The sequence below is a fragment of the Crocuta crocuta genome, unplaced genomic scaffold (assembly GCF_008692635.1).
Source record: "Crocuta crocuta isolate KB4526 unplaced genomic scaffold, BGI_CrCroc_1.0 scaffold108, whole genome shotgun sequence".
NCBI classification, from domain to species: domain Eukaryota; kingdom Metazoa; phylum Chordata; class Mammalia; order Carnivora; family Hyaenidae; genus Crocuta; species Crocuta crocuta.
The window spans coordinates 9727393-9748480 of NW_027532825.1; the positions used below are offsets into that span (position 1 = coordinate 9727393).

A 21088-nucleotide genomic window follows, 5' to 3' on the forward strand; every position below is an offset into this window, starting at 1 on the left:
AAGGTTTTACTGTACTTGCCTTATTTCATGTCTGGCCCTCTGTCCATTCCTCTTCAAAGTAAGGAATCTTTCCCTCTCAGTGCTGGAGACTCAGACGTTTGTTGTCGGGTGTGGCATTGATGAATTTCCTCCATAGTAAGTATGGGTAAGAAATCTGAAGCACCCGATGTAACAAATATATTTCATTTTACAAAGACAACCACCAGGCATGTGCTACATAGAATTTCATTTAACCTTCAGAATAAGTCAGATGAACAGGGGCTGTTAGCCCATTTTATAGGCGAAGAAACTAAGGTTCGGAGGGCTCAGCTGACCTGCTCAAGATTATTACATTCATAAGCAAGAAGACAGCCTTTGAACTCAGGATATGCCGAGTTTCAGAGCTGTTGCTCATAACCCCTGTGCCGCACGCTGTTCCCTGCATCCCCTCTAGCTAGCCCCGGCCTCCGCTGCGGCCAGAGGGACTGACGAGAGCGGTGGAGGCTTGCTGTGGGCGTTCAGATAAAAACCATAGCATAGAAATTCTCCAGAATCCAAACACCCCTCTTAATATGCCAGCGATGGTGTTTGGTCACCCATTCTTCAAATCCCACATGAAATTCCATGGATTTTTTTTTTTCCTTTTTATTTTGGTTCAGCAAAGTATCCCATTTGGGGAAGTAGGTATTTTAGTTCCCCTTGATTTATTCTGGGCCTGATAGAATCCCTATTCCTCCTCCAGATCGTTAGAGAATATTTAGAATTATAGTTGCTTAAAGGGAACCAAATCCAGATTGTGATGTGATTCTTTCAAACGTTTGAAGAAGAAGAAAAACTTTTGTTTGCTATTGTTTAGTGTTTGACTTCAGTTTAGTTGACACATCAAGATATTTTGTGGGGGGTTGGTCTCTAAAGTTATTTTATGTTTTTAAGTTTAATTGTGTTAAAGCTTAAGGTAAGATCTACCCCCTTAATTTTTTTTAATATTTATTTTAGAGAGAGACACACACACAGAATCCGAGGCAGGCTCCAGGCTCCAGGCTGTCAGCACAGAGCCCAACGTGGGGCTCGAACCCACAAACCATGAGATCATAACCTGAGCCGAAGTCAGACACTTAACTGACCAAGCCACCCAGGCGCCCCTGCCTTCTTAAATTTTTAAGTGTCCAATACACTGTTGACTGTATGTACAGTGTTGAATGGGAGATCGCTAGAGCTCATGCATCTTGTTAACTGAGACTTTAGGCCCATTGATTAGCAGTTTCCCATTTTCCCCCCTCCCGCCACTGGCAACCACGATTCCACTCTTTGATTCTATAGGTTTGGCTCCTATAAATACACCCTAGAAATGGAATTGTGTCTCTCTGTAGTATTTGTCTCTCCGTGACTGACTTGTTTCACTTAGCATGAAGTCCTGAGGGTTCATCCACATTCTTGCATATTGAAGAATTGTCCTCCTTTGTTAAGGCTCTGTCCATACACCGCGTTTTCTTTATCCATCCTTCTGTCGATGGATATTTAGGCTGTTTCCACATCCTGGCTATTGTGAATAGTGCTTCAGTGAACATGGGAAGGCTAATGTCTCTTTAAGATCCCGATTTCAGTTATTTTGGATAAATACCCAGAAGTGGGATTGCTGGATCATACGATAGTTGCATTTTTAATTTCTTATGGAACCTCCGTGCCATTTTGCGTGGCTCTGGACCATTCTACACACGTGGTTCCAGCTTCTCCACATCCTACCAACATCAGTCCTTTCTTCTTTGACAATAGCCTGTGTACAACTGCAAGTATAACTTCTCGTTTTGGCCCTTTTGACCCAGCAAGTCCTTAACCGCTATGACCTTTTCCGTAGTGTAGGCAGTGTGTTGTGAGCCACTCCCTAAATCGCTTGTCATCCGTGCTGCTTCCTGAGTGCTGAAGTGGAGCAGACGAGGTTATCACACGAGCTGAGCTCTGCCGAGGATTGATTAGAAAACATGCAGCTAAACTGCAGACTACACTTGCTTTCAGTGGCTTTTTGTCGTATGTGTACTGTTGGCTCCTGGCTTGAATGTTTTTGTCGTTTTGTCCATTAGCCATTCCCTTCTGTTTTATGCCTGTGTAGTAGGTCTTCTCCTCGGTCTGCTGATGTGAAACATGTTGAAGTCACTTTTACTTGAATGTGTCTGCGTCACAGCACAGCCCTGAAGATGTTGGGATGTTATGATTTCCAAGCACGCTTTCTTAAATCAGCGGACAGGCTGACAGAGTGTCCAAACTTAGAGTCATTATGAAATACTAATATCTAGTGACTGAGGGGTCACATTTCTCTTGGGAGTAAGGCACTGTCACAAAGAGACCTTGATGCTTTTTCATACGTGAATACAAGACGAAAGGGAATTGTTCCTTTTTACAAAGTGCTTGAGAAACTCTTGTTTGTGTTTTTAAGAATCTTAGAGGCCAAAATCTATAGTATATGATTTTATTTAGCTCTAGTGAAGATCCCACAGCCTCTGGGGCACGTCTGCTGGGCGTTTTGAGAGCAGCAAAGGGAAAACAAGGGCCCAGAGCAAAGCAGCAGTGCAGGTTGTGTGTGCCGGGTGCACGTGCGCTTCGCAGCACTGCAAGTTCAAGGGAGGGGCCGGGGTCCCGGCCGCCAGCCCGCAGGAGAGCCAGCGGAGAGACGTCAGAGCCTTGACTTGGATTTCTGCCGACTCACTGTAGCACACTTATAACCCGAATGTCTCTTTGTTCTGATGTCTGTTTTCTAGTGTGACTTCTATCTGGGAAAGAGAAGACTTCACGTTCCTACCTGAGTTACCTTCTACTTAAGTGACTTTAGTCAAGTTACCTAACCTCTCTGAGCTTTAATGTTCTCCCCACACTGTCCCTAAATAAGCACAGGTGGTTCTGGTGAAAAGAAATCATGTCTGTACAGTATTCCACATCCTGCCCCTCAGCGTAGGGAATGTTCGTTAAATGGGAGTTGTTTGTAATATTACTATTATGTTCAGTTACTCAGAAAAACAGCATTTCTTTTTTTTTTTTTTTTTAATGGTTTACTTATTTCTAGGAGAGAGAGAGACAGCATGAGCAGGGGAGGGTCAGAGAGAGAGGGAGTCACAGACTGAAACAGGCTCCAGGCTCTGAGCCGGCAGTCAGCACAGAGCCCGACGCTGGGCTCGAACCCACGAACCGCGAGATCATGACCTGAGTGAAAGTCGGACGCTTAACCGACGAAGCCACCCAGGCGCCCCCAGCATTTCTTTTATTAATCAGAAGACTGAAATATTGTTGTCCATAAATTCATTTGAAAGAAGGGCACCTGGGTGGCTCAGTCAGTTAAGCATCCTACTCTTGATTTTGGCTCAGATCACGATCTCATGGTTCGTGAGTTCAAGCCCCGCATCTGACAGCCTCTGCTCTGACAGCACGAAGCCTGCTTGCGATTGTCTCTCCCTCTCCCTCTGTCTCTCTCTCTCTCTCTGTTCTCCCCTGTTTGTGCTCCCTCTGTCTCTTTCAAAATAAATAAACTTTAAAAAAAGTCAATTGAAAGAATTGGGAGAAAAGTATAAATAAACATCTATTATTCTGAAGAGATTAATAAATTTCACAACTGCATCTTTCAGTAAAGTGTATCTATAAACCCATATGATACAGGCACAAGTAATCAAGAATATTGATTTAAATATCACTTACAGATCTGAATACACTGATGGTGAGATAATCTACTTGTGAATTATTTGGAAAATGGTCTTTGTATTGAGACCTAAAATCTTGATTTTTATCCTTTACAATTTAATATACATTTCTAATACTTTTTTAAATGAAAACTTTTTAATGAACACTTACTGCATTGTTTTCTTTCATGTTAGAAACATCATACCTACTTTTGAGGGGCTTCTAGTCATGATTATTGCTGTTTTCGCCCTTAACCCCACCCTTCTGAAAATACATTATTCTGCTTTGTACAGTATCTTTATATATATATTTCCAGTTTTGCATAGCATGCGGTATTTTATTTTATTATTTTTTTGGTTCTAGACTCTCTTTTAAGTCATTCTGATGCTTCTAAAAGAATGTCTAATCCAAATTGGGGCTCAGTAATCCTTTATTAAATAGTTGATAACCAGAGATGAGCGTTAAGACCCAAGGAACCAGAAAGCTTACGTTAATTTCTTTCTCGGTCTCGTGGCAGCCATTCGGGAACGGTTGGCAGGTATGCTGTTGATGGCCCAGCAGTACCTGTGTATTTGTGACTCTGACCCCGACCCCGTTGCCTGGCTGACATGAAGCTAGTGTGTCACCCGGCAACATTTTGCACTTGGAGGATTCTCAGAAGCATAATTTTTTTCATTCTGCCCGAGTCATCACCAGAAAATGGAACAGCCAGATCCCGCAACTGAAAACACTGACCCTGTTTACAGCACAGACGAGTGACAGCGTGGACCCGAGAGCCCCGGACACAGTGGGTGGGAAGAACCACCAGAGCTCCCAGGCCCGCCGTGATGTGCGGGGGCTTCCGGTGAATTTGGGATCAGGAGACCCCCGAGCGGCAGACGGGTGTTCCCAGGAGGAGACCACCGGCCGCTGCCTGGGCGCGGGGGCTGCGGTTAGGTGGGGGCCCCAGCCCAGCAGCCCTGGGAACTCTTACTGGCAGTTGGACACCTCGTGCTTTCTGCCAGGGCTGGAGGAGCACACAGGCCGAATAGGACAGGGGCTGTTGAAACGAAAGAGAAGGGACGGATAAAAGCGGGGAGGGAACAGTGTCCGGCAGCCTCAGAAAGCAAGAGGCCGAGTTTTTCACACTAACTAAAAGCAGCGTGGGAGGGAGCTCTGCTGTGTCTGAGGAGCTGTCCCAGTCCCTGCCTCTTCTAACAGGTCGGGGACCGTGTTGTCACCCGCTGACAAGCACCAGCGAGGCATCGAGGCCAAATCCCGTACTAAGGTTTAAGGAAAGGTGAATAAGGAGCAGAAAAACATCGTCGGCAATGAAAGCAAGAAACCAGAAAGAAACACCCAGAACAAGCTGGAAGACTTTTTTTTTTTTTAAAGTCATAACAAGACATGAAAGAACAAAAAGTCAATTTAAAAAACTCAAATGAGATGACCGATCTCAAGAAATATTTATCATAAAAGGTCATTTCAGAAACGAAGATTGAACCAGAAGCAGCATGAGCCAACAGACCACATGCCGTCAGAGAAGTCGAGGGGGGACAAGACCGTTTGAAAACATCACAAAGCAAGAAGACAGGGGTTTGCACTGCAATGATAAGTTCCGAAGACTGGCAGAGAGGATTCAATTGACAAGTGAGGGTCCCTGAAGGGGGAAAAATGGAAAGGAAAGGAGCAGATCCCCAAAACGGTAATTGAAGAAAAATTTCCTGCCGCTGTGAAGAAACGAAAATTTGAAGCTATAAAGTCCTACCTTGTGTCTCTGATATGTCAAGATATGTTTGGGTAAAATGACTGGACTTTCAAGACAATCTGCTGGGCATCTAGCTCTGCGCTGCTCAGTGCAGTGCGGTAGCCGCTGGCCATTTCTAGTGCTGGAAATGGAACGTGCGGATTGAACCTCACCGCTTGCAGGATTCTAATGACTTCGTATGAAAATAAATAAATTGTCTCCTTGGTTTTTTTATGTTGTCCCACGTTGAAAACATTTTAGGTACGTTGCAGTAAGTAAAACACATGTTTAAAAGCTTACCTCTGTTTACTCTTTAATGGGGCTTCTAGAAAACTGGAAATTGCGTGCGCATGTTGTCTTTTTGGCCTGCGTTGATGTTCCGTTGGACAGCCTGGATCTGGAACTCCAGGCCCCTTCTGCCCCAGGGTCCCCATTCTGCATCCGTAGGACCTCCCTAGATAGAATTTTCCTGGGAGTAGTCCTTTTGACGCTTTCTCTTTCTCTCCATATGCTTAGAATCTATCTTTTTGTCTTTTCCCTTGAATTCTTTCTTCTAGCATTTCAGGGAATTTTTATCTTCCGGAATAAGCCAGGGTACGTCACTCCTTGTTTCTGCACAGGTGGAAAACTGTGCCTCAGCCCTAACAAGTACCCCCTTGCCCTGTCACTCCTACTCGGGGTGAGTTCAGCGCCCCCTACAGGGCCCTGCAGCCATCCCCACACCCTGTGGATCTCAAGCACAGCTATTGTCTTTGGTTTCTCTCTGGGAATGGCATTTTTCTCTCCTCCTCCTTCCCCCTCTCCAGCTTTTACCTTCTGTTTTGTTTTACTGCTCTCTAACTGACTTTGTCTTTATTTTCTTGGTGATTTATCGTTTTCAGATAATCAGTTAAAAGATGAACTTATGTGGTAATAGACCTAAAGACTCTCTGTATTTAAACTAGTTCTCCTTTAGACAAAAACCAAGTAATCTTCATGGAAATGATTAGACCCATTGGTATGTGGGAAAGAACAGAATTTCAGGGAAAACAAATTAACTGAAACTTCCACTGGCCTATTGAAAATTTGAAATAGGAAGCCCAGTCATTACTTGAAGGTATTTTACGAATTCAGCCCATAAAGTTTTATATCACTTATGTATGTTTTTCAGGAGGATGAACATTACCATTCCACATTTCCTTCTCTTGGCACCGATCTCGACACGGTTTTTATGTACGACGTCTTTTCTTCATAAATAGCGTTTTTTTCGAGTTAGTTTGTAATTTATTTACTTCATATTGTCTGCCTAAATTAGTACTAAATCTCAGGAAATCCTGGTACGATTTAATACTTAACCGAAGCGTTTATTACAGTGTCTGGAATCGAGAAGTGAAACAGATACGTGGTTCTGCCCATTTCTCCTTGTTTTCTTTCAGAACACGTTAGATTTTTCCACCATTCTTAATTAGAGAACAGGAAGCTTTCTGTCTAATTCACGGAGGCTGTTGTGGACCAGGAAATAAGTGTGTAGAGCAAGGGGGATTTGGATAGAATTATTTCCTAGCTTCTCTGTTCTGTTTCGTACAGCTCATCCGTAGACACCCAGCCTTGCTGTATATTTGGTTCCCTTGGGAGAGCCCCTGCATTCCTTGTTAAGGAGCCCAGGCAGGGTAATTGGCACCCTGAATGGGGAGAGTGCCTTGTTCACCCACCACAGGCTAGATGGTGCTCGTCCTCAGTCCTTAGGTGCCTGTGGTCAGTCAGCACATCAAAGCTTCCTTCTGATTCCTGGGAATCTGTGGCATCTCTGATCGAAGGATTGTACTGGGTGTTTAGCATTTCAATGATGAAATGTAATTTAGTAAAACAACTCAAGTCCATTTCTCCCAGAAGGGGCTTAACCACTCCTGGAGTGGTGGCAGTCAGAACCTCTGGTTAATATGCCTGTATGTCTTCTAGAATGTGAAACTGCCACCTCTTTGATCCCTGACCCCACACTGTTCAGTAGCACCTGTATACGTTCCAGAACCTCCTGTCCCTGTCTGTTCCTGCCCCCACCCCTCCCCCGACGCACACTCGGCAGCGGGAGCTTCTCTAGAACCTTCGGTGCCTGGCTCCCTTGGATGTGCTCATCTGCGCATGTGGTTTTGGAGGTGACCCTCTGCTTCTACACTTGATGTGAACACTCATCACATTACCACTTTACCGAAAGTATTTGTAAGTGCCTATGAAAATACTCAGTTTCAGCCCACAAAGATTGAGGAGGGGGGAGTGTTAGTGGCAGTGCCAGGACCAGAGCACCCACCTTTGGAGTTCCACTCTGTGGCTCTTCACAGGGCGCTGTGGCCATCCGTGTGATCTAACCAAGGACAACGGGTAAGAAATGCTGCCATTTTAATATTTATGTTACTATTTAGTAATTTCTTTGGTCATCCTCAGTTTCATTTCGGTGCGAAAACCGTTGTATAAGGAGCTGGCTTTGGAGATAGGCAGAGACAAGTCACACTAAGTGACCTGCAAGGAAAGTGGAGAGGAGGCGGAAGAAAAGTTCAGTAGCGCCTCGTTTCACCTGTATTAGGGATTTTACTTTTACTCTGATTCCACTATTTTATAGATGGGAAAAGTTATACCTAAAGAATGACTTGTTCAAGTCTGATTTAGTGCAAGTTATAACCTAGATCTCCTGAGCCTACGTTAAATATTATTTCTAATGTGCTACGCAGACTTCCCTTAGTTTGGAGAAAAGAGCAGTTTCATCCTAGAAATTAAATCTGAAGCTAATACCACAAAGTGTGGAGAAGATCTGAGTCTGGGAACTCAGACTCTGCGGTGGGTCCAAATGAGAGTTTGTTTCCAAATGAGTCTGTAAGTGCAGAGCGTGATTCTTGGAAGAGCCTCTGCCAGCACCATTACTGTATCAGCTAGCTTTGCTGTGTAACAAACCACCCCAAACAGTTGCTTAAGATACAAGTCATGTATTATAAATATTCTACAGCAGCTATTTATTAGAATCATGCTGTACCAATACTTATACATCAGCCACTAAGCTTTCTGTCTGGTCTGTGAACTCCATTGTAACTAAATCCATATACTTCCTATGTGATACACTGGTTCTAAATTTTTAAATGTCTTTAAAAAGAAAGAAATTTATTATTTTTCTCTGACCTTTATTGCACTTAGGATGTCATGGTGTTTCATCACAACGTAATCTGTATTAAAACTCTTTTTTTTAACTTCTAAGTCTTCAAATAAAATATTCATTGTTTTTTTAAAAAGGAAGTTAATAGTTTCACAATTACAAATATTACTCCTTGTGACCTTTGTACCACTGCAATGCCCTAATTGTGAGAAACCTAAACTCAGGCATTTTTTAAAAAATTAGTATTGTCATTAATATTAGTTTACATTGGGTTTTATGGGTTTAAAAGTGGCTTCATGGAATTGAACTATGTCATTTTTAAATTGGCTCTTCAGAGTGTCACTGAGGACCGTTCACGCTGCTACCTCAGGTTCGCTTTTGCTGGTGATAGAAAATTTCAAGTTTGAGTTCCCGGCTATGCTTTTCTGGCACTTCATTATTGTCAAAAAGCTGTGTTTATCCACGCCCCCTTTGTGTTAGATTTCTCCAGTAAAGGCACCCAGCATTCGAAGTCCTTGGGTCCTTTCCCTGGTGGGCTGCTGTTTGCTCCTGTTAACACCGAATCTTCTGTGCCTTTTGTTTGCAGTGTCTCAGTTTGAAACCGAATTCTACATCAGTGGACTTGCGCCTCTCTGTGACCAGCTCGTCGTTCTTTCCTACGTCAAGGAGGTTTCGGAAAAAACGGTATTTTTTTTCCTTTTTTACTCCCAAGTACAAAAGGAAGTGCAGATTTGTTTCTTAGCATTAGGCCCAGGTCAGGTTGCCCAGGAAAGGGCTGTGCTATAGTCTGAGCCGAAGTTCCTGACCTAGAAAATAAGGTCGGCAGAGATTGTATATTTACCTTTCAGAAGCTCCACTCCTTGCCTTCCTTTGTTCCTCTTACTGAGCAAAGGGGAGTCACATTTTTTTCCCCTCTTTTTCTCCGTCTCTTGGTATTTTAGGCAAAAGGAATGAAGGATTCCTTTTGCTGAAGGGCGAAGGAACGGAGCTGACACCGTGCATTCGCAGAAATGACAGCAGTGAAGTTGACCTGCTGCGACAGCAGGGTCCCCGTGGTCAGAGGGAACTACGGAAGGGGCAGTTCGTTATTTCCTGCGGTCCAGACAGATTCGCTTCCTTCCCAGTGGCCTCCCGACCTGAGCGGCCTGATTTTGCTTTGAAATGGATTGTGGTGAAGTCTCAGTTATCGATGCAAAAGTGAGGGAACAGAGACGTAGGGCTAAGAGAAAGCAGCAGAGAATCCAAACATCGTCGTCCGTGACTTTGGAGGGAAGCCTGCGTGTGTGATCCGACGGAGGCCATGTCCAGTGGGGACGCTCCGTCTTCCTTTGAAGCCTGGATGAGTTCTTTTCCCATCCTTTGAAGCCTGGATGAGTTCCTTTCCCAGCTAGCCTTCACTGTTCCGGGCCAGCGGTTGTGCCAGGCAGGGGGTGGGGGTGTGGCTCTAAGGCATAAACAAGGAGCGCTTACTGTAAAGGGTTTTGTCTTAGATGCCCCGTATAAAAGAAATTGCAAGTTGATGGTCTAGTCCTCCGCAGTAAGAAGGCTCCCCTTGTCTGTACCCTCCCCTTCACACCCCCCACACCCCCGTTTCCAGTGGGCTGGGAATGAAACGGGAGAGAAAAACCCCAGGAGCCCTGGGTTTGAAGTGGTAGTTCGAGCATTTCTCTGAGCGGGCACTTGCAGCGGGAAGTCATCGCTATAGTAACCTGAAGCTCTGGGCGCCATGTTGCTAGGCAACAGGATGCTTGAGATTTAAGTGAAAACGCGGAGCTGCTAAAATCAATAGGGCTGGCTTCTAGCCCTGTTGCAGGACATCACTTTATTATCTTATTTATTTATTTATTTTTTGAAAATGAAGAAAAGCAGCGGCTCCTGAGGGAGTCGAAACACAGTGCTTTCTGATGAGGAAGGTGGGGGTGGATTGAGAGTGGGATCGGAAGACAGACGAAGGAAGCAGACAATGAAAAAGGGAAACGCCCGATAACACAAGTGGGCAGAAACAGGAAGGAAGGAAACCTGTTAATAAAGGAGCTACAAAGGAATAAATGCCAAAGAAAGGCCAGCCCCACGGAGCACATGAGAAAATGGAATTTTTTCCGAGGCAGCAGCGTGAGGGTCTCAGAGACGACTTGCAGATGTGTGCGCTGGGACACGCAGCCACTTTGTAGGGCGCCGAAGTGCACCCCAGGTCCTGAAACACCGAGTAATCTGGCAAAATAAAGCAAAAGGAGTAAAGCGAGCGTGGGGCCAAACCACTCCCCCGCTTTGTTCTTTTCTGACATGAAAAAGACCGTGTAACTGCGACATTAAGTGAAATTTGTCTTCGTCTCACGCATATCCTCCCCCAAAATGTTCTCCCCGTCACGCCCGTCACGTGCGTGCGTCATTCCGCACTGTTGTCGGCGTGGTCACGCTCTCCTGCGTTGCCCTGCTTTCGTGAACCGTATTCCACTCTCTGTCCGCGTGGCTGTGTCGTCTCCTGTCATTACCACTTCAAGTGGCCGTGGACTAAGTCCCTCCTTAGGTTTGCTTCCCTTCTGTTCATTAACAAACCGTATGTGTCTCAAGAGTCATGCCCAGGGGATCAGAGACCAGCAAGACCAAAATCTTGCTCCTGGGAAGGTCACAGATAAGCAGGGGCCTCGTGACCAGCGAGCAAAAGGTTGTAAAGTAACAAGATGAATCACATCCCTGATGGTTTTCTTCTGCGTTTAAAGGAGCTATTTATGTGGCCAAGCAAGGCGGTTTTCCTTTCACTATTATTTGCTTCCAACATGTTTTCTATTCTTGCTGTTCTAATTTGGATTTTTTTTTTTTTGCTCTTGGGATAGAATTTCATTTTTTAAATATTCAGACCTTTCCACTTTTTTCCCATTGTTTCAAAATTGAGACGGTTCACATTTTTCCACAGATGGGAAAAACTCTATACTATTTTTTCCCCTCTACTAGTTGATCTTTTATAGTTGCAGTTGCATTTTGGGTGTTTTTTATTTTTGTCATGTTTTTAAACGTATGAGATGGAAAGCTAATGTTATTGCCTCTCAGTTACCCCAACACAATGGGTCAAAGAACTCTTGGAGGCTAACTGTGGTCCTCGGGGGACGGCCTCCTCTGGGTTGTCTGCGCCAGGGTCCCACGGCTGCAGGTCTTGGTCTTTCGGGAAAGCGTCAAGCACATGTTCTATGTCTGTGTGCCAAATGCTCAAAAAGCGGAAACTTTCAAAGTAAAACAAGCTTGACTTCAAGTCCGAGATTTACCGTAAGTCCCAGTTTTCCCACACACTGCAGTCTCCCCATTACATGACTTTGACCTTGATCAAGTTCCTTCGTCTGTGATATCGGGAACAATACTACTCACGAAAGGGTAATTTAAGAACTCTGAGAACGCGTGTCTCATCAGCCTGTAGGTTAGTGGCACTGCCCTAGGCCCTCGGAAACCCTCTCTCCCCCTTCTCTCTTGACCCAGAAGTGCACCGTTCAACACTGTGGTCGCTAACCATATGTGGCTCTCTAAATCGTAATTAATTCAAGTGAAATAAAAATTAAAAGCTGCTTCCCGGTCGCGGTAGCCGCCAGCGACTCCTGTCTGTCACGTTGGGCGGCGCACGTGGCCGTCACCGTTGCCTTCTTCATCCGAGCGCATTGTGCTTTAGATGTAGCTCTCAGTCCCTGGCTTTTCAGCGTCCCCAGGGAGTGTACCGGCGGCGGCAGTGGCTGGGCAGTTCGTGATGTTATTTTTGCGCTTCCCCACTTCCGGGCGGAAGAGCGGTGAGCTGGCCGTGGAAGTATGCGGGGGCCGGGCCCTTGGAGCTGGACGGGCCGCACAGCAGCTCCTGCCCCGTTGGCCCCGCTGAAAGGTCAGGTGGTCACGTGGCGTGACGGCGTCGCCCTGCGGGTGGTTAGAAGGGCCTACATCCGCCCAAATTAGGAAACCACGGCATTTGACTATGACCGGCTGGAACGCATTTGTGCAGCTTTTGGAAACGTAATGAAAACACACCTTTTCCCTCCCTCCCCCCCTCCCCCCAGGAGAGAGAATACTGTGCCAGGCCTCGACTAGATATCATCCAGCCGCTGCCTGAAACCTGCGAGGAGATCTCTTCTGACGCTCTCACTGTGAGAGGCTTTCAGGAGAATGAGTGCAGAGATTATCATTTAGGTGAGAGCTCAAAGCTCTGGCCATGTTGTTTCTTACACTTGTGTGTCTGTGTGTGTTTGTTTTTCCCCCCTCTTTCTCCTGGTTAGCACAACCCGGAATTTAAACTGAGGTGCTGGAAGGATCTTAGAGACTACCTGGGCAGGCCTCTTGAGCTGAGGAGGGAGGCACAAGGCTCAGACATCTTGCCGAGCTTGTCTGAGCCCCTGCAGAAGGGACGGGGAGATGCGGGGCCGGGACCGAGGTGAGAGGGCTCCGTGGTCCTCATTCTTATGTCGTGTCTCTTGCCCTGGTGGGTGTGCCACTCACGTCGACATCAGGCAGCATAGTTCCATAGTCACCGTATGACCCCCGACTGTACATGCCTGGAGAGCCCGCTCTGGGACAGCAGCCGAGTTGTCTTCCGGTCCGGGACCATGCCCAGAGCCTCGGGGAGTGCCTGGCAAGGACGCGGTGTTCGCTGAGTGTTCTCTGAGTGGATGAATGAATATGCTGGCCACTACTCGGAAGTCAAGGATCAACGGCTGTTACTTGGTCATTACCAGGCCATCTGTGCTAGAGTGTCATCCTAGCATCCAAAAATACATTGATGAAAGTAGAACAGCCTAAGCTTTCTTTTAGAAATTTTCCCACTTCAGAAGCAACTGATGTGTTGTTTTTTGTTTTTGTGGGTTTTTTTCCCCCAGAATATTTTCAGTTCTCATTTTGGCCAAAGGAAATAAATATTCTATACAGTTTGATCTTTCTTTTTTCTTTTTAAAATTTTTTTTATGTTTATTTTTGAGAGCGAGAGAGAGAGAGCGCGCACGCACACAAGTGGGGAGGGGCAGAGAGAGAGGGAGACACAGAATCAGAAGCAGGTTCCAGGCTTCGAGCTGTCAGCACAGAGCCCGACGTGGGGCTCCAACCCATGAACTGTGAGATCATGCGTGACCTGAACTGAAGCTGGACACTTAACCGACTGAGCCACCCAGGCACCCCCGGTTTGAGCTTTCTTACACGGACCCCCTAATCAGTTGAGAAATGTGAGAGCATATTCAGGACTTGGCAAAAAGCAAGTGTGATTCATTACCTGGAGTGGCCAGTCAAGGCATTTTGCTCAGAACAAACTCCATTGCACACTTAGAAACCCTTCCCAACACGTGTAATTGAATTCTGCAGGAAACCCTCACGACTGGCGTTGTGCACAATGTGCTGAAATGATAGATGATGTCCCCAGGGCCTGGGGCATCTGTCATTTATGCGTTTGATGGCCTTGACCTAGATGAGGAGGAAACATTTATCGCCAACTGTGGGGTGTAATTGTTCTGTAAAAATAGAACAGTGCTGTAAATGGCCGTGAATTTAAGTTTATATACAGAAGATGAATTCTAACACACAGTAGACATGGAGAATTTTGACCGCATCTTTCAGCTGAGGTCACAATGTTAGTGTGTTAAACACAGAATTATAAACCACATTATTTTTTCAAAGTTTTTTTGATATTCCTTCCTTCCCTCCCCTTTTTTTTTCCTTTCAAGTTAATTGTGCATGTAAATGTTTCTTAAAGCACTCCTGCCTTCAGACGGAGCCTCCCCAAGGGAGGCAAGTTTTCTGTTTCCTCTGGAATTGCATAGCCTAACTGAGTCCCTGAAACTACTTCCGAAGTGTGTAATGCCAAGCCCCCCACGCTGTTCTTTTCTTGCCTCGCCTACAGAGTACTCGGAGGGGGAGTCGCTCTTTTACATTGTGAGTCCAAGAGACGTTGTTGTAGCCAAGGAACGGGACCAAGATGACCACATTGACTGGCTCCTTGAAAAGAAGAAATATGAGGTAGTTTTGATTTTACTCTCCTGAAGGAAGGACCGCCCCTGTGACAGAGGATAAAACATTTGTGTTATAAATTTTTCGTGTCTGTGAATTAGAACGCCCTAAGCTAAAAATAGGTAGGAGGCTAATAACTTTCCAGTACTCTTTCAGAGATGAGGGGAGAAAAGATTACAAGGAGGTTAACTGGCTTCGTTGTTCAGCGGAGGAAGAGGTGTGGTGGGAGAGGGGGAGCGAGGTGGGTTGGATGCAGCCTATTCGAGTGTTTCTTCTGTGGTTTTTCAAAGAAAATAGGATCAAGCTAGTACTTCAGAATTGTCTCTTCTGTATTTTAGTGACACCATTCATTTGTGCTAATTTCGTACGTAAGATTAAGATATCAAATTAATACTCCCTTGGGATGGTTTGAACCACTTGTTCAGAGAGGAGGAGGATGTGCACTTCACCGAGTCTGGATTCAGACTAATCTGAGTAGAAAAATGTCTCATGATGACTTGTATTTTAAAAAAAAGAAAACATTTTAACTTTAAAAGCTGAAAAGACATTATTACGGTTGGTTTAGTTAGAGACACTCTCCAGATGGGCTTCTATACTAATTAACTGAAAACAAACAGACACAAAATAGTCTCCTCATTTGCTACTTTCATTATGTAACCACCTGAAAGGATGTGGGGGGGCAGAATGGTTTTCATTTATACACTAACTTGAGTCCTGGTATTTAAAAAAATTTTTTTTTAATGTTTTATTTGTTTCTGAGAGAGAGAGAGACAGCATGAGCAAGGGGAGGGTCAGAGAGAGAGGGAGACACAGAATCCGAGATAGGCTCCAGGCTCTGAGCTGTCAGCACACAGTCCGACGCGGGGCTCGAACACGTGAACCGTGAGATCATGACCTGAGCCAAAGTCGGAGGCTTAACCGACTGAGCCCCCCAGGCGCCCCAGTAATTTCAAGTTTTAAACACTTGTGTTAAAGTAGTAATTCTGAACTTTCCAAGATGAAAGTAAAATCAGGGATTTTCGAAATCTTAGTTGCGGATACACTTAACCGTATGCATCGAGTTTATGTTTTGTGTCTCACAAAGGAAAGGGCCCTTTGTCACTGTACGTGACGCAGATTTAGAATGACAGATGAATTTTTTGTTTGTTTGAACCCAGGAGATGTTGCCGTATTTTGATTTGTGTCTGAAATGTGATTCCAATATCCTAATGTGGAAATGCATTCAACTGGAAATAAGAGAAGTCTTCATTTTGGTTGAATGTCTCTGCTGGAGTTTGAATGCAGTGAGGTTCATTCAACCATAACATTAAAAATGCCCATGCTTGAAGCAAAAGCCGTGGGAAAATGGGGCTTTATTTATGTAGTCTAGAGCTTTAAAACGTAATAAATACAGTGTTTATAATCTCAATATCTTTCTTTCCCACTCTCTTCCATTTTCCCTCCCTTCTTTTCTACCCCCTAATCCTGCTTCTGTAAACATAGGAAGCTTTGATGGCAGCTGAAATCAGCCAGAAGAACATTAAAAGACATAAGATTCTAGTAAGTGTGTAATTTTATTATTTGAATTGTAACTTTACCTTTTTGATAAGTTATAATGAGACTGAAAGTAATTTAAAAGAACAGAATTTTTTCCTACCTTTTTGAGACTTTATTTCAGACTAATTCTCTAACCTGCAAGGTCAAAATATTTCATTTTATTGAATCTGTTTCTGCTTGTAAACAAGAGGCTTGAACACCTACTAGGAGGCAGTTTTGGGTGGTTGGACACTGGATTTGTGAAATGCACTTTAAATACAAAACTGTCCCATTGTGTGTGGGGAACTTTTCTTTGCACTATCCCCAAATTTATCAGGAGTGGTTTCCTAACGCCAGATTGCTTCAGTGTGTCCACAGTCAGAATCACTTGTGTTACGGAGACGAATCCAGGACCTCAGATACAATTTTCATTACATTTTGGACTCTGGACAAATACGGGGATTGAAAGCTCATTTCTTTGCTGATTATGACAATGGACATGCACGTGGAGAGTGTGAAGGTCTTTAGACATCAGCCATTCCAGGACCCTGGTTCACAGATGAAAACTGGAAACCTAGTCGCCTTTTTTAATTAAGAAAATTTGTTTCTTTGTGTTTGTTTATTTTTGAGAGAGAGAGAGAGAACACGAGTGGGGGGGGGGGTGGCGGGACAGAGAGAGTGTGGGACACAGAATCCGAAGCAGGCTCCAGGCTCTAAGCTGTCAGCACAGAGCCTGATGCGAGGCTTGAACTCATGAACCGTGAGATCACGTCCTGAGCCAAGGTCATGACTGAACCCACTGAAGCGCCCAGGCATGCCTTTTATTTAAATTGATTTACATATTTATTTACATCTCCTGTACTTTTCCCCCACAATAAAAATCACCTAGGAGCGCCTGGGTGGCTCATTCAGTTAAGCATCTGACTTCGGCTCAGGTCATGATCTCACAGTACGTGGGTTTGAGCCCCGCAACGGGCTCTGTGCTGACAGCTCGGAGCCTGGAACCTGCTTCAGATTCTGTGTCTCCCTCTCCCTCCCTCTCTGCCCCTCCCCCGCTCTCTGTCTCTGTCTCTCAAAATAAAGACATTAAAAAAAAATGCTTTGGAAGGAAATGAGCACAATTATGGACCGCACACGAAGCTATATAAACCACACTCTAGGCAGTAGTGCAGCAGGACCCTAAGGTCACGGCCAGCTCAGGATCTAGGCTCAATTTTGCAATTTTCCAGTTAATTTTGGAATTCTTTCATTTCATTTTTCCTAGGACATTGGCTTGGCCTATATAAACCACCTGGTGGAGAGAGGAGAGTATGACATAGCAGCACGGTAATGATGATATTTTCACAATTATTTGTTAGTAGAAATAGAAGTGAGAAATGTTCACAATAAAATCAGCCACTCTCTGAGGTGGACGTTTTTTCAGATCTTTCTTACAGGGGTAATTTTTGAGTATTAGCGGCTTTACCCGCAGCATGGATTTGTTACTTACCCACCTACTGTCTCATTTTCACCGAGCCAGAGGATTTAGTGGGAAGGATGTGAAAAACATGAAGAGTGGGAGGGTTTACCCTTTATATAAGCCAGCAAGTTAGCACACCCGCTTCACGGCGCTGCCTCCTGGGCCAGAGAGGCCGGCCGAGCGCCGCAGTAGCGCCTGCAGAGGCCCGGCGGCGACACCGCGGGAGAGGGCCCCGGCCTGCGGACGGCGATTCTCTCATAACAGGCAGGAGCCCTGGCTGCCCTTAGCTTCAGAGCAGCACAGGGGCTTTCGCCACAACCCTGCCGTTTGTCCTGGAGGGAAACACTGCGTGTGTGTGTCCTTTCCGGGGGGCTGTCCGCTCTACGCACACCCTGGACAGGGCGGTCAGCGCACTGCTCGTAATCCAAGGAGGATGGTCCCCCCGCAGGGAGGTGGCAGGTAAACAGACGTGACCACATTTCAGCCTTCGGGTTCGCAGGGGTCTGTGGGGACGAGAACACAAATGGTACGTGGTGGGGGTGGGGGGGGGCCCCCCCCGAGCTTCAGGCTGCTCACCAGGTGCACGACCACACGGCCGCCTGGAAACCTCGGCTTCAGGCCTACCTCTTATTTTCTGAGACTGAGGGAAAGCTGGTTTATTTGCAGGGCAAATTATATTTTTATTCGTGTATAAATATTTCTTCATGGGGCACCTGGGTGGCTCAGTCGGTGAAGCATCCAACTTCGGCTGAGGTCATGATCTCACGGTTCGTGGGTTCGAGCCCCGCGTCGGGCTCTGCGCTGCCAGCTCAGAGCCTGGAGCCTGTTGCAGATTCTGTGTCTCCCTCTCTCTCTGACCCTACCCTGCTCGTGCGGTCTCTCTCTCTTAGAAAGAAATAAAACATTTTTTAAAAATTAAAAAACAAATATTTCTCCAGATTATATACTGCAATAGGATTTCAGTTTTCTGAGGTCTGATTTTGTAGTCCACTGTTTAAAAGCCATGCAAGAAGTTGTTTAAATTGGTCTTTTGGGCCCGGTGACACCCCTTCAAGGCCCCCAGCCTGCTGGCTCCCACACCAGCAGCGCTCATCTGCGTACGTAGGAAGCTCAGAACAGGATAATCACTGGCAAAACCCCTAATCGTAGCCTTCTGAAAGGGACTCCTCTTTATTTCTAAGTGTTCTGTATCAATTGTCATGATTTCCATCAACCTTGAGTATGCAGACAAGTGGCTATCTAGTAGTAATACCTTTATGTTCATTGGCACTTGAGTTGGAAATTTGTCAGAGCTCTGAGATGAGAGATTTATCTAAACCAGTAAAGAAATGTATTCTTTCTCTTTTTTGCTTTCTCCCTGGGATGTTTTGACTGCCAGCAAATGCCAGAAAATTCTTGGGAAAAATGCAGCACTCTGGGAGTATGAAGTTTATAAATTTAAAGAGATTGGACAGCTTAAGGTAAGCATAGCCTTATTTTTAACTCTTAATTTTTGTCTGTAGCATATTAATATTGAGATGGAAATAAAATGAAGAGCGTAGTAATTAGTTCCTTCCTAGAAAGCGAGAGTTATCTCCTCCAGGAAGAAAAATCAACATATAAATCTTTATATTTCATGTGTATAAAACATGTACATATATTTATACCTTCTTATATCAGTCCAGTTCTCTCTGTGTTTGGATGAAGTTTTTATGTTCTTAATGAATATGGAAAGCCGGTACAGTCTCGTTCTGCCGATTAAAAAAGCATAAGGCTGTCTTCAAATGCACTGAAGAATGAATGTATTTTTCAAATAATATTTTATTTGCTGGAAGACAAATTGAAAAGGTTGACCATGTAACTGTAACGTGTAATTTGCTATTTCATGTCCTCACTTTTGTTTTCTTTTTCAAATTTTTATTAATTTCCAGTGTAATACTAGTTTGGGGTGTAAAATCACTTACATACAACACCCCGTGCTTAATCACACTTGTCGATGTGATAAGTGCCCTCCTTAATCCCCATCACCCATTTAGTCCATCGCCCCACCCTTCTCCCTCCAGCAACCCTCAGTTTGTTGTCTATAACTAAGAATATGTTACAGTTTGCTTCCCTGTCTTTTTCTTTTTTTTTTTTACCCTTTCCGATATGTTCACATCTGTTTTATTTCTTTAATTCCACATATGAGTGAAATCCTATCGTGTTGGTGTTTCTCTGCCTGACTTATTTCACTTAGCATAATCACTCTAGCCCCATCCGTGTCCTTGCAAATGGCAAGATTTTATTCTTTTTTATGGTTAAGTAGTATTCCATTTTCTTTACCCATTTAACAGTCGATGGACATTTGGGCTCTTTCCATAATTTGACTATTGTTGATAATGCTGCTCTCATTGGTGTCCATGTATCCCTTCAAATCAGTAATTTTGTATTCTTTGGATGAATACCTCCTCGTGCAATTGCTGGATGGTAGGGTAGCTCTATTTTTAACTTTTTGAGGAGCCTCCATACTCTTTTCCAAGGGGCTGCACCAGTTTGCATTCCCACCAGCAGTGTAAGAGGGCCCCCCCTCTTCTGTATCCTCACCCACATCTGTTGTTGCTGGAGCTGTTAATTTTAGCCATTTGACAGGTGCGAGTTGGTATCTCACTGTAGTTTTGATTTGTATTTCCCTGGTAATGATGTCGAGCATCATTCCCAGATGACTGATGTCGAGCATCTTTTCATGTGTCTGTTAGCCATCTATATGTCTTCTTTGGAAGGAAAAATGTCTGTTCATGTCTTCTGCCCACTTTTTAACTGGATTATTTGATTTTTGGATGTTCAGTTTTATAAATTCTTTATATTCTTTACATATTCCGTTTTAAAAGTCTTTATATATTTTAGATACTCACCCTTTATCTGATAGGTCATTGCAAAAAAACCCGAAAAACCCGAAACCCTCCCATTCTGAAGGTTGCTTTTTAGTTTTGTTGATTTGGAAGCAATTTACCTTTCCACTTACCGCATAACTGAACAATAAAGTGGCCACATGTTTGTTTAAAACATTCATTTTTTAAAAATATTTGTGAACCTTCACAGTGTTCAGAGTATGTTTTTAAAAATTTCCAGCTGCGGGGAGCCTGGGTGGCTCAGCCGACTCTTGATTTTGGCGCAGGTGGGATCATGTCCTGTGTCGGGCTCAGCACTGAACACTGAGTGTGGAGTCTGCTTGAGAGGCTGTCTCTCTCTCTGTCCCTGTCTCTCTCTCTGTCTCTCCCGCCCCCCCTTCCTCTGCCCCTCTCCCCACTAGTGCTCTCCCTCTCTCAAAACATTTTTCAAAAACTTGAAGAAAAAAAAATGAAAACTCCCGGTCACTCAGGCTGCCCGCCCTGGGACCTCTGCGCTTCTGCCCTCACGGCGCTCTTCCCGGAGGGACACTGCTTGTCCTGTTCACGCGGCTGCTCCTGGGGGAGCTTATCCAGCCCTGGGGCCACATCTACGCTGATGGCTCCATAGCCCAGACCTCTCTTTTGCACTCCGTGTCTGCTGGAAACCTGTGATGATCATTTTTCCTTGCGTGACCTGCTGATGATGATCGCTCCGATCAACGTGAATCGTTTCTTTCCCAAAGTTGGTCGCCCTCCTCTCCGCCTGTGTCTGTGACTGCACGATGCAACCACCCCTCCCTGCTTTACAGCTCCAGCCACAC

General features: G+C 44.9%; 1 protein-coding gene across 1 annotated transcript in view; it reads left to right on the forward strand.

Annotated features, from left to right (window-relative positions):
- Positions 1 to 21088, forward strand: part of VPS41 (VPS41 subunit of HOPS complex) — a 184738-nt gene that overhangs the window by 124655 nt on the left and 38995 nt on the right. The window contains exons 11-16 of the mRNA XM_077781123.1: positions 9073 to 9170; positions 12518 to 12647; positions 14341 to 14456; positions 15930 to 15986; positions 17227 to 17288; positions 18800 to 18881. Coding sequence (XP_077637249.1) covers positions 9073 to 9170; positions 12518 to 12647; positions 14341 to 14456; positions 15930 to 15986; positions 17227 to 17288; positions 18800 to 18881 — 545 coding nt within the window. The remainder of the gene's footprint in view (positions 1 to 9072; positions 9171 to 12517; positions 12648 to 14340; positions 14457 to 15929; positions 15987 to 17226; positions 17289 to 18799; positions 18882 to 21088) is intronic.